Raw genomic sequence first — 17,595 nt, forward strand, 5'->3', positions numbered from 1 at the left:
TGCAGTGCCCCAGGGTTCCTTGCAGTCCATGAGGCCCTGTAGTGTCACAATGATCCCTGGATTCCATGAGACTCCACAGGGTCACAATGGGCTTCTGTTTCCTTGAGGTCCTGCAGGGTCACAATGAAACTTTGATTCCATGAGGTTCCCAAGTGTCAGAATGGTCCCTTGGTTCCAAAGCTTTCCACAGTGTCCCAGGGTTCCTTTGGTTCCTGAGAGAAGATTGCTGGGGGTGAAAATAGGAGTATCAAGTAATCCTCACAGAAGTTGCAATGGTACACAAATTATAGGTAAAGGTCCATCAGGAGTGTTTGCACAGTCAGTGTCTCAACACCCTCAGCATTACCTGAACTTGGTTTTACCTCACCAAAATCTTTCCTCTCTGTTGGCCAAGCCCACCTTCCCTCCCCCAAATATCCCATCCCTTTTGTCCCAGTTCCTCCTGACCTCCCCAAATCCTTCAGCTGGATGGGCTCAGCTTTGTGACACCCTTCACGACCCCTGAGCATCTGCCTGCCCAGCTTGGCCAGTCAGTTCTGGGAACACACCTGACAGCCCAGCCCCCAAGGGGACAGGATGTTCTGCTGTGCTGGAGAGGACCCTCCTCAGCCTGGCCAGCACTGCTGCAGGGGGGGATTCCCTGCCCCTCCCCAGCTGGTCCTTCCTGCCCAGCAGCTCCTGCTCCAGAAGGGCTCACAGACACTCTGGGGGACTTTTCACACTTGAGTCCTTGAGCTGCCCTGGGGCATCTCTGGGGCAGTGGCCAACTCTGTGACTGCTCTGGGAAGTCATGGCCTGAAGCCAGGAGTGTGGGTTTTAGGAGGTAGTTGAAACCTCTGCAGACAAGAAATCCTGGTAATTGTTGAAGACTTTCTTGCCCATCATTATGATGTGCTGTTTATTTTTAATTTCAAGGTTTTTTCATCATTTTCTTTTTACTGACAACACCACACACTTGTTCTATTAATCTGATTCACTCACTGTTTATGTGAAAATATTTGTGCAGCTATTTATCAGAGTACATTTCCTACCAGTGTTTTGAATGCAGAAACATTGCTCAGAGGAGCTACTGAACTTCTTTGGGATGGTTTCATATCCCTAATTTTGCCTCTTCTGTTCTTCCTCTCCCAATTTGCGTTCCATGATCTTTCCAAGCTGTGTGTGCCTGGGAATGTTTTCACAGTCCTGAGCTCTGGGCCATGTCAAGGGGGACAAATGCACCTTCTGGAGAACACTGTCACTCCTGCTCACAGAGCCTCTCTGACTGCACAGGGGAGATTCCCCCAGGCTGTTTCCTGGTGTGGGAAGAAAGGGACATAAAGGCAGAGGAGAGGGATGGAGGAGACATGGACATTTGCAATGGGCATGCTCAAGGCTGGTGAGATAAATGTCCCTGGGACACGGAGGTTGTTCCTGCAGTCACAGCCAGAAATGTCAGGGCTCTGACAGGTGCCCACACCTGAGCTGGGCTCATGCTCTGCTCACACCCCCAGGGCTGTTCAGAGACACGAATCCTTCCCTTGCACACACACAGACAGTTCCTAGCAGCAGGTGCAGTGTCTCCCTGGGCTCCTGCAGCCACTGCCCGGGGCTGGAGGCACCTCGGCCCTGCAGAGCCCCCACCCTGTACACTCACACACTTCAGCTCAGCACTGGAGTTTCCCTCTCCCTGGCATGGCCCAGTCCAGTTTATCCCTGGTCCCACCAATCCACCTGCCCCAGCCCCAGCCCCACAGAGCAGCACTATCATGTCTGGCCCTGCAGCAAGAAATGGAGGCAATGGAGGTCAGGGACAGTGACTCTGTGTCTGGAATGTTCAGGAGATCATCATCTCAGGCATCTCCTCCAGCCCCAGGGCCAGCCCCACTCCCCAGGACAGCAGGAGAGAATCAATCGTGGGGCTCTGCGGGCATCACCTACAGCTCCAGGGACTGGAGAGCCTCTTTCCATGGCTCCTCTGCACACACAGCCTGTCCTGCTCTTCTTCTGGCACATCCCATCTCCCCACAGAGCCTTTCCCCAGGGAAACACGTCTGTGCTGGCCTGACCAGCCATTCCTGCAGCCCCTCCCCGTGCTCCCCACAGCCCCTGAGCTGGGGATGCTGCTCTGCAGGGCACAGGGGCTGCGGTGCCCAGGGCCATGGGGGGGATCTGCTGGGCTGTGCTGGTCAGGCTGGGAGGCAGAGCCAGCTGATGGTGGTCCCTGCCACTGACCCCCTGCCACTGAGCCCCTGCCACACAAGCTCTTGTGTGGCCATGCAGGGTGCTCAGAGGGGCCCTGCCTTGTTCCAGTGCTGGGAGATGGGTTTGAGGGCTGCACTGGATCCAGACTATGAATGTTTATTGAAAGTAAAATGAATCACATGCCTCCTTTCCCTCAACCTGCTGTATTCCCTGGGGTTGCAGGGCTCTTTTTTTTCAGTTCACACTCAGATGTAGAATATTATCTCTGGGTGACTCCGAGCTGGACAGGCCTGTTCTCCTTGGGCTCTATTCACTGTCAGCTCCTGCTCACACTGTTGCTGCAGGTCTCGTGTTCTCCTGGCAGCTCCAAAGTGTCTTAAGCAAATCACTTTCCTGCCATCAGCCCTGTCACAAGCTGATGAGCCCCAGGAAGGTTAATCTCATCTGCATGGTCTCTGGCCACCAACAAGTAAAACCTGAACCAGAACTAAGTCCTTTGAAAGTCACACAAGTGAGCCTTGCAGCCCTGGGGCCTCATTGCCTCCTTGTCCCTGCTCAGCAGCCTGGGAGGTGCCACCCCATCCTCCTGCCCTTGGCATTGCACATCCCACATCCCAGTGCCCCAGGATAAGACGAGAGAATGAGTAAGGGACTGGAGATGCCTTTCCAGGGGCTGGGTGTCAAGGCTTGCCCCTTTGGAATAAGGAAACATATAGAGGTTTCCTAAGCATGAGAGACACCTTTCCTTGCTTCTTCATAATTGTCACCACTGCCTGCAGTTTCCTGCTCTAACTGGAATCTGGGGAGACTTTCTCAGTCTTGTCTCTTAAATGGACCCATTAGCACTACAAGAAACTTCAGAGTTTCACTCTCACTTTGACTTCTTGAGAAGTTGATTGAAGTTACTCTGATGGACTGAGTTTAATGTAAACAACACAAACACCCCAGAGGGCCATTAATTGCCCTGGGCTGTTGCTGTGCTGCTGAGCTGGGCCGGGCTCCTGGCACACAGGGAGCTCCTGGCAAGCGGGCAGCGCTGCAGAGAGACAGCTCTGCCCAGGAGCAGCTCCTGTGCACAGCCCAGCAGGGCTCAGGGCACTGCCAGGGCAGCTCAGGGACACCAGCAGGGCACAGACAGAGCTTAAAGGGGCACCAGCATTGGGAGGATGACTGAGAGTTCTTGGAGGAGAAATCTTTGCAGTGCTGGACACGGTGAGTCTGTGGGTGCAGGGCAATGCAGGGGCAGCTCCTGGAGGCATCTCCTAAAGCTGGCCCAGCCCCAGCTGATGGGACGTGTGAGGAGGGGGCTGTTGGGGGGTACTTTGGAATAGCTGTGGAGCCAGGGGGTGCAGCCAGGGGTGCCCAGGGCTGTGGGGCAGAGCAGGGTCCTGCAGCCCAGGGTGCTGTGCTGGGGCAGGGACTCTGCTGCCTGCCAGGGTCAGCTCTCAGCCAGCCTGGGGAGCTGCTCACAGGGCTGGGGAGAAGGGCTGTGGGGAAGGAGCAACTACTTGGAGGGTTGAGTCCCTATGTCATTGTGCTGCTCCCTGAATCAGGGCTGCTTGCAGCTTCAAAGCACAACAGGAGATTTCAGAGGAGACTTTCAACAAGCTCAGGAAGGCAGAGGCAGTCTCAGAGGGAATCATGCTGCTCTTTCAGCCTTGTGCTTTTGTTTATTTCATGGCCATTGAAAAGTAGAAATTAATTTCTCATTTAAGGGGAGACACTGCAATTCTAGTTCTCCCACATTCAGAGGTGAATAAATCAGGCAGTATAACAAATCAGCACATGGTGTCTTACAGGCAGCAACGGTGTCCCTTTTCTAACCTCCTCAGCGATTTCTGAAATTGTCATCAGAGCCTGCAGAGGCAGAGCTGCCCCTGGGCAGTGCCCTGTGCTGGGAGGACTCTGTAGGGCAGAGCTGAGCACCCAGGGCTGGGATGGGCTCTGGGAGTACTGCCAGGGCCCAGCCCTGGGCACAGGGAAGCAGCTGCTGGCAGGGACAGCTCCAGGCAGCAGAGCCCTGGGCAGGGAGTGGGGGGGAAAGTGCCCCCAAGGCACCCCTGGGGGAGGGGGCATTCAGGTCACTCTGGGGGCCCTTCCCTGCATCTCTGCTGGGCACTGTGTGCTGGGCCATGAAAATGAGGACTCCTCCAGTGGAAAAGAACCTTCATCCATTGTCTCTTCTAAGTCATGAGTGCAGAGATAGAACTTTTGCATTCAAGGTGGGTTCAATCTCATGTCCCTTTTGAATGTCAGAGCTGTAATAAAAATTTCCATGTCCCACTTCAGCAGAGGAACACTGACTCCTTGGCAGCACATTTTGTAACATTTGACACACTCATTTTAGTTAAAAACAGATTGGCTTTGTCAGAGAGCTCTGCCCTTTAATACTCCCCATATTTTCCTTTTCTAAACAGAATCACTGCTAAGAAACAGCAAATGTCCAACAGCAGCTCCATCAGCCAGTTCCTCCTCCTGCCATTGGCAGACACGCGGCAGCTGCAGCTCCTGCACTTGTGGCTCTTCCTGGGCATCTCCCTGGCTGCCCTCCTGGGCAACGGCCTCATCATCAGCACCGTAGCCTGCGACCACCACCTGCACACCCCCATGCACTTCTTCCTGCTCAACCTGTCCCTCACAGACCTGGGCTGCATCTGCACCACTGTCCCCAAAGCCATGCACAACTCCCTCTGGCACACCACAGCCATCTCCTACATGGGATGTGCTGCACAGCTCTTTTTCTTTGTCTCCTTCATGTCAACAGAGTTTTCCCTCCTCACCATCATGTGCTACGACCGCTACGTTGCCATCTGCAAACCCCTGCACTACGGGACCCTCCTGGGCAGCAGAGCTTGTGCCCACATGGCAGCAGCTGCCTGGGCCAGTGGCTTTCTCAATGCTCTGCTGCACACAGCCAATACATTTTCCCTGCCCCTGTGCAAGGGCAATATCCTGGGCCAGTTCTTCTGTGAAATCCCACAGATCCTCAAGCTCTCCTGCTCACACTCCTACCTCAGGGAACTTCGGCTTCTTGTGGCTAGTGTTTTTTTATTTATGGGATGTTTCATTTTCATAGTTTTCTCCTATGTGCAGATCTTCAGGGCTGTGCTGAGGATCCCCTCTGAGCAGGGACGGCACAAAGCCTTTTCCACGTGCCTCCCTCACCTGTCCGTGGTCTCCCTCTTTATCAGCACATCATTTTTTGCCTACCTTAAGCCTCCCACGATCTCCTCCGCATCTCTGGATCTGGCATTGTCAGTTCTGTACTCGGTGATTCCTCCATCACTGAACCCCCTCATCTACAGCCTGAGGAACCAGGAGCTGATGGATGCTGTGAGGAAAATGATGACTGGATGCTTTTCAGCAGGAAGAGACTGCCTGCTTTGCTCTGTCAGTGACACGCAGTGCATTTCATGAGAGACCAAGTCTCTCCTCTTATACAGTTTTCCTTTTTTTCTCCTTCTAAATTTGCTGTTATTTTAAAAAAATATCACTATTCATTTTATCCCAGTTTGTTAGTCCAGTCTTGTGGTCAAGGTCAAGGACTGCCCTGGGCATGCCAACAGATGGGCCATTCCTCACCATGGATGTTCCTGCCCTGGGCTGGAGGTGCACAGGGGGCTGTGGGAACAGCTGTGGGGCAGTGGGATGCAAAGGGACTGTGGAATCTCTGCCAGGGTATGACAGCAAGGCCAGGCACAGACAAGGAATTCCTGGGCATGGCCTGTGTTGTGGACGTGGTACTGTGGGGAAGGCAAAGCTCCCCTGGAGTTGGTGGGTGCAGGAAAAGTCAAGAGCCAAAAGAGCCTCAGTGGCTGTGCTGGAGACCAAGGCTGAAGCAGGGAAATGCAGGGCTGCTGTGGGATGGGGAGGGGGATTTAATTCCAGCCAACACTGCTGTGGGACTGAGGGACTCAATGGCTTGTCTGCCTGAGTCTTTACTGGAAAGGTCTCTCAGGCCTCTGTGCTCAGGGAAAGCTTCAGGGAGGAGGAGAGCCCGTCTTGGCAGGAACCTCCTGCAATGGCAGAGGGACACATGGCAGTGTGTGCCCCTGCAGGGCACTGCCCTGGCCATGGCACAGGCTGGGAGCTGCCTGGCTGGGAGCAGCCCTGTAAGGCAGCTGTGGGTGGGCAGGAGCTGGGCAGGAGGCAGCCGTGTGCCCTGGCAGCAAGGGAGGCCAGGAGCACCCTGGGCTGTGGGACCAGCACAGCAAGGAAGGGGTTTATCCTGGTTGCTGTGGCTGAGGAAAGCTGCACAAAGAGCTGTGGAGTTTAGAAATTGTATCCTGTTTAATTTGTACTGTGGGCAATGAAGGGAAACTTTCTGTGCCTCTACGTGTCACCAGTTCCTCATCCCCTAAAAGCACAAACCTGATGAGTTCCTACTCCAGTGAGACTTGGATCTCCCTCCATACCCAGAGTATAAAGCTCCTTTATTCCAAAAGGTTCCATGAAATGGAGGGATTAAGGACGCAGGACAGGATGTGGGGAACAGTTACAGGGCATGACCAAGGATTTGGGATAGTTGTGACCCCAGGGCAGGACCCACCACTTGGCCTTGTTGAACCTCATCCAACTGACCAGGGCCCATCGATCCAGCTTGCCCAGACCCCTCTGCAGAGCCTTCCTGCCCTCCAGCAGATCAGCAATCCCACCCAGCCTGTTGTCATCTGCAAACTGACTGAAGGTGCACTTGATCTCCTCATCCAGATCATTGATAAAGATGTTTAACTGAACTGAGCCCAATACTGATCCCTGGCAAAAATCCTGGATGTAATTCCATTCCCCACCAGTCCCTGGGCTTGGCCATCCAGACAGATTTTCCCCCACTGAACAGATGCTGCAGAGAGTGTCTGATAAAGTTCTTGTAACCCCAGAATATTGGGATTGATGCAGATTTAACTCAGCAGAAGGCAGAATTTCATGCTCCTTCTCTCTTTTCCTCCCTCTCTGGATCAAGGGAAATTCTGACTGCAGTGTGTGACCTGTGTGTGAAGAGCAAATATGGACAGAATCGGGACAGGAAGTGTTTGGGAATATCTTGTGAACTGTACCTGACACAGAACATTTTTGCCTTTGGTCTAAGACTACCTATTGTGGAAAGTGAACTTCAGTGGAAGCAACATGGGCTTAATATACAGCGAAGGAAGGAGTTGTGGGGTTTGGTTTGTTTGTGCCTTCCTTTGTTTTGGTTTTTCTTTTTTTTTTTTTTCTGAAGTAAATGAACATCCCTCTGTGTCTCCTGCAGCTCTTTCTCCAAGTACAGCAGGTGGGAGTTGGTGCCAAGGAGCTGAAACCTGCAGGTCCAGCTTTTAGTGGAGGAAGCTCAGATTGCACAAGGCTGCTTTGAGTCCCAGGGGTGTGATGAGGGAAATGGTGGGGCAGGGATTAGGGATAATGTTTGATTAATTGTAAGACATAAAGGGTCTTGATTTTCATACTTATTTAGACTGCATTAATTGGTACTCATGATCAAAGTAATTTGGGGATTGCTGACATTAATGTATAAACAGGAAAAAATAAACAGGCCACAAAAATGCATCTTTTCTCTTTATTTTAATATAAGATATTGACTTTGAATGCATTTCTGAGATCTCTGTAACTGACCACAAAAGATTTGAAAATTTAAAAGCAAATTATTCCCAGGGGCTTGTCTTCTTGAAGATGCCGTCACTGAGGAGAGACCATGGAGGGAACAAGCAGACAAGGAGACCATCCCTGGTGCTTGGGAACAATATCAATTAGGGATTGTTGCTACCAGTGTATAAAGAGGAAAAAGGTAAACAGGACAAAAAGAAGTCTTTCTTCATGCATTTTGTTAATGTAATACACTCACTTTGAATACACTTCTGGAATCTGTCTAATTAACCACAGAAGAATTGAAGACTTGATATTAAATTATTCCCAGAGGCTTGTCTTGTTAGGATGTTTTGAATGTTAATGAGCACTCTGGCATTGAATTCCCGAACTGAAAATTTGAAAACTGAAAAAAACCCTCTAAAAAAGCAAAATTCATCATCAAACCTTCAAGTTCCTGAGAGTGTCAGCAAGTCCCACTGAGGTCATGACTGAAAAGACACCCCGGAGGGAATGAGCAGACAAAAAGACCCTCCCTGGGGCTGGGGAAGCAGCAGCTCAGAGTTACTGGTTACAGGTGGAAAAGGGACTGTGGAACGTGGCTGTGAAAGTGCCTGATGGACTTTGCCAAGCAGGACAGCCAAGCCCTGCCACCCATCTCTGGTTCCTCACAGGATGCTCCTGGAGCAGAGTGATGTGGGGTGTGGAATGGGGAGTGCAGGAGAGCAGTAGGACACCTCCACAGCTCTATGGAGTGGGTGAGGAGGTGACAAGTCCTGGGGTTGTAAGGAACTGGTGTCTTCTCCTAGGCTGTCAAGCCCCAGGAAACTGCCCTGTTGCAGACAAGCACAGTGAAGAGCCAAAGTGTGTGAGAGCAGGAGAGGGCACAGCAGTGTCCCTTCCACAGCCAGGCCTCCAGGGACACACCTGAAGGACCAGCAGAGCAGGGTCTGGGCTTTGTCTTTGTTTCCTGGACACCCTGGGCAAGGGGCCCCAGGGCAATTGTCACAGATCACTCCCTGCAAACACCATTCCCAGCACTGGCCTCTCACCCAACACAGACAGGTTGTTTGTCCCTCCATGAGGACACCAAATGAGCAGCTCACAAGGCCATGCTGCAATTGTACAGAGGAGACTTCAGCATGCACAGTGTGTATGTGGGGGAGATGAACCCAAGAGAACACAAAGACCATCAGCTAATCCTGGAGGTGCTGGGAAGGGCTGTGGGACACACAGTGTCTCGAAGTCACTTCACTCTGGGCCCCACATCCCCTGGAAAACCCCCAGGATGCAGCACTAGGATGTGCTTCTGAGCACAGAGCTCCCCCTGTGCCCATCCCTCAGGCCATGGGGCATCTCAGAGAGGGGCAGAGCAGGTGACACCCCACAGGGCTGAGGTGCTTCCAGTCCCCAGCAGTGGCAGTGAGAGCCCAGGGGGAGACTGTGACTCCTGCAATGATCTCCCCATGGGTGTAAAAGGGAAAGACTCTCTGATCACCCCTGGGTGCATGAGAATCCCACAATCCCAGTTCAGAGGTGGATGCCTTGCTGGACCTCGACATTTCAGTGAGTGACTCCAGGAACAAACTCCACTGGCCCAGTGAGATCCATCTCAGTGGTCTTGGACAGTTCATTGCAAGTGCTCCTGAACTGCTGCATCAGCCTTGCCTGGGATTCTGGGCTGTACTCTCAAAAGGGCCAGAGCAATCTGAGAGGTTCTGGGGTCCTTGGAAAAGGCAGATGCCAAGCCCATCTTTAAGAAGAGCAAAGTGAGAATGGGGAGAATTACAGGCTGCCCATCAAGTCGCTCTATCACTGCCCTTCCCAGATGGACAGGGGAGAGAGAATAAGGTGGAAAATGACTCATGGATTGGGATGAGGCACTTTACTAAATCAAAAGCCAAAATTTGCACACAAAAAAAAAAAAGAAAAAAATAACCAGCTTTGTTTTCTACTCCCCATCATCAGTGATGGTTGGCCATGTCCCAGCAAGCCAGGCTTCAGCACATGGAGCAGCTGCTCAGCGGGCAAATATTGTAAACAATGAATGTCACCCCTTCCTTCTCCTTTCCTCAGCTTTTATATCCGAGCTGACATCCCATGGTCTGGAATATCCCTCTGGTCAGTCTGGCTCAGCTGGCCTGGCTCTGTCCCTTCCCAGGACCTTGCTCTCAGTTGGGGAAGGAACGTTACAGTGCTGGGGCTGTGCCAGCCCTGCTCAGCAGTAGCCAAAACATTGGTGTGTTCTCAGCACCTTTCCAGCTCCCAACACAAAGCACAGCACTGGGAGGGCTGCTGTGGGTAAATGAGCTCCAGCTCAGCCAGACCCAAAATATTTCCACAGTGTTCGGTGCTGTCCCAGGATTGCTTTAGTTCTGTGCGGCCCTGCAGTGTCCAGGTGGCATCCTGGTTCCCTGAGGTTCCACAGTGTGACAATGACCCCTTGATTCTATGAAGTTAAAAACTGTCTCAAGACCCCTTTTGTTCCATGAGGCCCGACCTGTCACAATGAACCCTTTGGTTCTGTGAGCTCTGCAGTGTCCCAGGATACCTTTGCTTCCTTCAGGCCCTGCAGTGTCCCAATGGCCCCTTGTTTCCATGAGTCCCTGAAAGGTCAAAATTGCCCCTTGGTTCCATAAGTTTCTGTAGTGTTACAATTGCACGATGATTCCATCAGATTCCAAAATATTCCAGGATTCCTTTTAATTCATGAGACCCTGCAGTGTCATAATGGACCCTTGATTCCATGAATTTTTGCAGTGTCCCAGGGTTCCATGCAGTCCATGAGGCCCTGGAGTGTTACAATGATCCCTGGATTCCATGAGGCTCCACAGGGTCACAAAGGGCTTCTGTTTCCTTCAGGTCCTGCAGGGACACAATGGACCTTTGATTCCATGAGGTTCCCAAGTGTCAGAATGGCCCCTTGGTTCCAAGTCTTTCCACAGTGTCCCAGGGTCCCTTTGGTTCCTGAGAGAAGATTGCTGGGGGTGAAATGAGGAGTATCAAGTTATCCTCACAGAAGTTGCAATGGTACACAAGTTACAGGTAAAGGTCCATCAGGAGTGTTTGCACAGTCAGTGTTTCAACACCCTCAGCACTATCTAAACTTGGTTTTACCTCACCAAAATCTTTCCTCTCTGTTGGCCAAGCTCCCCTCCCTTCCCCCAAATATCCCATCCCTTTTGTCCCAATTCCTTCTGACCTCCCCAAATCCTTCAGCTGGATGAGCTCAGCTTTGTGACACCCTTCATGACCCCTGAGCATCTGCCTGCCCAGCTGGGCCAGTCAGTTCTGGGAACACACCTGACAGCCCAGCCCCCAAGGGGACAGGATGTTCTGCTGTGCTGGAGAGGACCCTCCTCAGCCTGGCCAGCAGTGCTGCAGGGGGGGATTCCCTGCCCCTCCCCAGCTGGTCCTTCCTGCCCAGCAGCTCCTGTTCCAGAAGGGCTCACAGACACTCTGGGGGACTTTTCACACTTGGGTCCTTGAGCTGCCCTGGGGCATCTCTGGGGCAGTGGCCAACTCTGTGACTGCTCTGGGAAGTCATGGCCTGAAGCCAGGAGTGTGGGTTTTAGGAGGTAGTTGAAACCTCTGCAGACAAGAAATCCTGGTAATTGTTGAAGACTTCCTTGCCTCTCATTATGATGTGCTGTTTATTTTTAATTTCAAGGTTTTTTCATCATTTTCTTTTTACTGACAACACCACACACTTGTTCTATTAATCTGATTCACTCACTGTTTATGTGAAAATATTTGTGCAGCTATTTATCAGAGTACATTTCCTACCAGTGTTTTGAATGCAGAAACATTGCTCAGAGGACCTACTGAACTTCTTTGGGATGGTTTCATATCCCTAATTTTGCCTCTTCTGTTCTTCCTCTCCCAATTTGCCTTCCAAGATCCCTCCAAGCTGTGTGTGCCTGGGAATGTTTTCACAGTCCTGAGCTCTGGGCCATGTCAAAGGGGACAAATGCACCTTCTGGAGAACACTGTCACTCCTGCTCACGGAGCCTCTCTGACTGCACAGGGGAGATTCCCCCAGGCTGTTTCCTGGTGTGGGAAGAAAGGGACATAAAGGCAGAGGAGAGGGATGGAGGAGACATGGACATTTGCAATGGGCATGCTCAAGGATGGTGAGATAAATGTCCCTGGGACAGGGAGGTTGTTCCTGCAGTCACACCCAGAAATGTCAGGGCTCTGACAGGTGCCCACACCTGAGCTGGGCTCATGCCCTGCTCACACTCCCAGGGCTGTTCAGAGACACGAGTCCTTCCCTTGCACACACACAGACAGTTCCTGGCAGCAGGTGCAGTGTCTCCCTGGGCTCCTGCTGCCACTGCCCGGGGCTGGAGGCACCTCAGCCCTGCAGAGCCCCCACCCTGCACACTCACACACTTCAGCTCAACACTGGGGTTTCCCTCTCCCTGGCATGGCCCAGTCCAGCCCCTCCCTGGTCCCAACAATCCACTTCCCCATCCCCAGCCCCACAGAGCAGCACAATCATGTCTGGCCCTGCAGCAAGAAATGGAGGCAATGGAGATCAGGGACAGTGACTCTGTGTCTGGAATGTTCAGGAGACCATCATCTCAGGCATCTCCTGCAGCCCCAGGGCCAGCCCCACTCCCCAGGACTGCAGGAGAGAATCAGTGCTGGGGCTCCTCAGGCATCACCTACAGCCCCAGGGACAGGACAGCCTCTTTCCATGGCTCCTCTACACACACAGCCTGTCCTGCTCTTCTCCTGGCACATCTCATCTCCCCACAGAGCCTTTCCCCAGGGAAACACGTCTGTGCTGGCCTGACCAGCCATTCCTGCAGCCCCTCCCCGTGCTCCCCACAGCCCCCGAGCTGGGGATGCTGCTCTGCAGGGCACAGGGGCTGTGGTGCCCAGGGCCATGGGGGGGCTCTGCTGGGCTGTGCTGGTCAGGCTGGGAGGCAGAGCCAGCGGATGGTGGTCCCTGCCACTGACCCCCTGCCACACAAGCTCTTGTGTGGCCATGGAGGGTGCTCAGAGGGGCTCTGCCTTCTTCCAGTGCTGGGAGATGGGTCTGGGGGCTGCACTGGATCCAGACCATGAATGCTTATGGAAAGTAAAATGAATCACAAGACTCCTTTCCCTTAACCTGCTGTATTCCCTGGGGTTGCAGGGCTGTTTTTTTTCAGTTCACACTCAGATGTAGAATATTATCTCTGGGTGACTCCGAGCTGGACAGGCCTGTTCTCCTTGGGCTCTATTCACTGTCAGCTCCTGCTCACACTGTTGCTGCAGGTCTCGTGTTCTCCTGGCAGCTCCAAAGTGTCTTAAGCAAAGCACTTACCTGCCATCAGCCCTGTCACAAGCTGTTGAGCCCCAGGAAGGTTAATCTCATCTGCATGGTCTCTGGCCACCAACAAGTAAAACCTGAACCAGAACTAAGTCCTTTGAAAGTCCCACTGGGAACCTGATCTCATCACACTGAGCCATGGGCAGACAAAGCAGCACAAGGAACCTCTTGAATGTCTCTTCCTTAGGCATGTTCTTAAGAGCAACTTCGGAGAAAGCCCAAAGCCTTCCTGCCCTGCCCTCAGGAGAACCCCTTTCCTGATGGAGCTGCTGTTGTGCAGCCCAGCTGTGTCCCAGCAGTGCCCATGGCCTGTCCCTGGCTGTGAGCCCAGGATGGACACACAGCAGGATGTGACCAAGCTGGCAGAGGACCAAGGCCTTGGACCAACACAAGGGCTTAGGAGAGTGTGGAAGCAGAAAGGGCAGCTCTGAACAGTCCCCTCCTCTCTGTAAACATGCAGTGTCCTGCAGTGAGCTGTCCTTTCTGAATGCCTAAGAAGAAGGATCAAACAAGTCACTGCACTGTCCTTTATTTTGTGTAACTACTCAAGTGGAACAAATCCTCATTTAGACAATCTCTGGGTCAAACTCCAAAGAAACATACTAGATTATAATGTAGGTTAATTAAAAATTTAATTTTGCACAAACTTATCACATGACCCCCACCAAAATACTGAGAAACCAGAATGGGGCTGTAATGAGTTCCAGTCCAAATGCTATGCAGACATCAATAGAAACAACAGTTTTATGCTTCTGGAGAGCATCCAGTCATCATTTTCCTCACAGCATCCTTGAGCTCCTGGTTCCTCAGGCTGTAGATGAGGGGGTTCAGTGTTGGAGGCACCACCAAGTACAGAACTGACACCACCACATCCAGAGATGGAGAGGACATGGAGGGAGACTTCAGGTGGGCAAACAGATCAGTGCTGAGAAACAGGGAGACCACAGCCAGGTGAGGGAGGCACGTGGAAAAGGTTTTGTGCCGTCCCTGCTCAGAGGGGATCCTCAGCACAGCCCTGAAGATCTGCACATAGGAGAAAACTATGAAAACAAAATAACCAAACACTAAACAGGTACTAACCAAAAGAAGCCCAATTTCCCTGAGGTAGGAGTGTGAGCAGGAGAGCTTGAGGATCTGTGGGATTTCACAGAAGAACTGACTTAGGGCATTGCCCTGGCACAGGGGCAGGGAAAAAGTATTGGCTGTGTGCAGCAGAGCATTGAGAAAGCCACTGGCCTAGGCAGCTGCTGCCATGTGGGCACAAGCTCTGCTGCCCAGGAGGGTCTCGTAGTGCAGGGGTTTGCAGATGGCAACGTAGCGGTCGTAGCACATGATGGTGAGGAGGGAAAACTCTGTTCCCATGAATAAAATAAGGAAGAAGACCTGTGCAGCACATGCTGTGAAGGAGATGGTTGTGGTGTCCCAGAGGGAGTTGTGCATGGCTTTAGGGACAATGGTGCAGATGGAGCCCAGGTCTGTGAGGGACAGGTTGAGCAGGAAGAAGTGCATGGGGGTGTGCAGGTGGTGGTCGCAGACTACGGCGCTGATGATGAGGCCGTTGCCCAGGAGGGCAGCCAGGGAGATGCCCAGGAAGAGCCACAAGTGCAGGAGCTGCAGCTGCCGTGTGTCTGCCAATGGCAGGAGGAGGAACTGGCTGATGGAGCTGCTGTTGGGCATTTGCTGCTTCTGGAGGTGGGGCACTGTCCAAGGAGGAAATAACAGTGACAAATCAGATGAGATATTTCTGAGAATAATCACAGCCATGTCCCAGTACCCCTTTCCCTACTGCTCACACTCCCCACTTTTCCTTTTTCAGGAAACTGCTTCATATTCATGGCTGGAGCCCCGCTTGATGCTCACTACATTTCCCATGAGGAGCAGCCCCTCTGCCCACTGGCTGTGAGGGTCAGCCCTGCTCTGCTCCAGTGGGGTCATGGCCATGGTGGGGGCAGGGCCCATCCTGGTGTTCAGCTGTGTCAGATGAAACTGCTCCTAAGGTAATTGGCATCTGCACTCCCAGTTTTGAGAAGATTTCAGGATTCCAGCAGACAGTTTCAGAGGTTTGGGTGTTTTGTTTGTGACTCCCCTCATCTTGCCTGTGGAGTTTTCCTGGATGTCAGAACCCCTCAGCATTTGTGCTGCCCTGAGGAAGAGCAGAGCAGGGCTTCCCAAACAGGACAATGTCTGTGGCTTAGTGCAGGGTGAGGGGAGCTGTTCTGTCCCTTTGCCTTGTTCCAGCTGCCCTAGACTTGGGCCTTCCTCAGACAGAGAGTGATCACACTCCCAATTTTCTCTGAAATTCCACTAGACACCGTTGAGAGCAAAGAGATCCATCACAGACCACTCAGTGTCTCAGCCTGGCTCAAGGTCTCAAGGACACACGTGGCTCATCTCAACAACTCAACAGCATTTCCTGGGATGGGCACAGCATCTCTGCCCCTCTGCACTGGGGATTTCAGATAACACAGTTGTGCTATGAAGATTATTTGCATTCTTGAGGGCAGCTCCCAGCATGGAAGGACATCTCAGAGAAGAGCCAAGTGTCCTGACAATGGGGTTTGATTCTGGGAAACACACCTCATTCTCCAGGCACACAGAATTCACTACTGACAGCCCCACAGGTCAGAGGAAAATTGGAATGTCTCATTCCCCGGGACCCACCTGCCTGAGGGGGATCACAGGATCAGTGATTGACTCTGTAGCTTGAAGTCCCATTCCCAGTGAACCTGACTGAGAGAAGGAGGAAACAACCCCAGTAACATGAGCAAGTTGAGGAAAATGGAAATGCACACTGAGGGTCCGGCTGGGAGAAGCCAGGGCAGAACCAGGTGGGCACTCAGGACATTGTCACCCTGATCCAGCTGTGCCACCTTCCAGACACCAGCAATGCCAGGTAGTTGCTCTCAGCTCCTGTTCAGCTCCTCAGAGTTCCCTCTGCTACTCAAACCACCAGGCATGTGGCTTGAGAGCCTGATAGAAATCCCTCCTTTCACCTTCCCCTTGAAGTATCCCCTGGAAAATATCCCTGAGTGCTCTGCTTCTGTAAGCAGTCCTCACCTATGAAACTCTAACTTGATAGCTGAATAAACCTGCTCTGCCCTGCCCTGACCTGCCCTGCCAGGGTTTGCTCTTTCCACCCACAGCCTCTCTCCCAGCACTGAGGGAGCTTCCCAGACCAGCTGAGAGCTGCCGCTGGCACGTGGCAGAGCTCCTGCCCTGGCACAGCACCCTGGGGTGCAGGACCTGCTCTGCAGGACAGTTTGGGACAGCCTGGGTGGCACAGCCAGGGTTCAAACCCTACAGCCATCCTGGGAGGAGGGAACCCTGCTGGGATGTCCCTGGGATGGTGCAGCAGAGAGTCCCTGCTTTGCAGCCTGTCCTCCTCTTCAGCACCAGAAAAACTGTGATATCCAACATTAGAGACCCCCCAGGCTGTGGGATGTGCCAGCGTTGGGAGATCTTCCCACAGACTGCACATACATTGCCCTTCATGCAGACTTACTGTGTGAGAGCCTGGAAAGATTCCTCTTCTGTGGATCTTCCTCTCAACTTTCCTCACACCCCAGACTGTGTGTAACCTCTCTCTGCCCTGCTTTTCTGCCCTGGGTGTGTGCAGGCAGTGCCCTGAGCCCTGCTGGGCTGTGCACAGGAGCTGCTCCTGGGCAGAGCTGTCTCTCTGCAGCGCTGCCCGCTTGCCAGGAGCTCCCTGTGTGCCAGGAGCCCGGCCCAGCTCAGCAGCACAGCAACAGCCCAGGGCATTTAATGGCCCTCTGGGGGGTTTGGTGCTGAGTCCCTGAACATCAGACCCTGAGGAAAGGTGCAGGAACCTCTTGAGAAAGCAAAGTCAGAATCAAACTTTAAAGTTTCTTTTGTTGTTAATGGGTCCCTCTGAGGGACATAACTGAGAAAGTGTCCCCAGATTCCAGTCAGAAAACAAAGAGACAATGATGACAAATATGGACTAGGAAAGAGAGGTCACTCTGATGCTGAGGAAAGTAAGAAGCATTTCATTAACCCAAAGGTCACAGCTGTGACCCCCAGCCCTGGGAAGGGAGATCCTGTCTCTCCCTCATTCCCCAGGGCACTTCCTTGGGCACTGGGGTGTGGGATGTGGAATAGCAGGGACAGGAGGATGGGGTGGCACCTCCCAGGCTGCTGAGCAGGGACAAGGAGGCAATGAGGCCCCAGGGCTGCAAGGCTCACTTGTCTCCTCATGCCATCAGGGGCACACACAGCAGCCATGGCCAAAGGCCTGCACAAGTTGGCTCTCTTGGGGCCTTTCAGCCTCTGCACATCCCTGTCTCCTCTCCAGCCCAGGCTGTCCTACGGTGTCCATGCCCTGCCCCTTTCCCTGCAGGCTGTCGGCATCCCCCGGCTGCCCCACCTCGCTGGCCCCTTCCTGCACTGACATCTCTCCCTCCTCCCTGGCTCTGCCTTGGCACACAAAGCCTTGGACTGATCCAGACTCCTTCAGGGGGATGTGTTGCACCACAGCACTGCCCTTGGGCAGA

At 52.9% G+C, this 17,595-nt stretch overlaps 2 protein-coding genes and 1 pseudogene across 2 annotated transcripts in view; 2 read left to right on the forward strand and 1 right to left on the reverse strand.

The window, feature by feature from the left end:
- LOC139673813 (zinc finger protein 850-like) overlaps positions 1-17,595 on the forward strand; it is a 408,695-nt gene that overhangs the window by 297,976 nt on the left and 93,124 nt on the right. The gene's annotated exons all lie outside the window — the stretch shown is intronic.
- Positions 1-17,595, reverse strand: part of LOC139673822 (zinc finger protein 135-like) — a 302,962-nt pseudogene that overhangs the window by 224,974 nt on the left and 60,393 nt on the right.
- Positions 4,624-5,601, forward strand: LOC139674155 (olfactory receptor 14J1-like). The gene has a single exon (XM_071560303.1). The coding sequence runs from the start codon at positions 4,624-4,626 to the stop codon at positions 5,599-5,601; it is 978 nt and encodes a 325-aa protein (XP_071416404.1).

Source organism: Pithys albifrons, chromosome 7, assembly GCF_047495875.1.
Source record: "Pithys albifrons albifrons isolate INPA30051 chromosome 7, PitAlb_v1, whole genome shotgun sequence".
Classification (NCBI taxonomy): Eukaryota; Metazoa; Chordata; class Aves; order Passeriformes; family Thamnophilidae; genus Pithys; species Pithys albifrons.

Excerpts from the sequence above, each read along its gene's own strand:
- LOC139674155 (XM_071560303.1), top strand. The coding sequence starts at position 4,624 with ATGTCCAACAGCAGCTCCATCAGCCAGTTCCTCCTCCTGCCATTGGCA.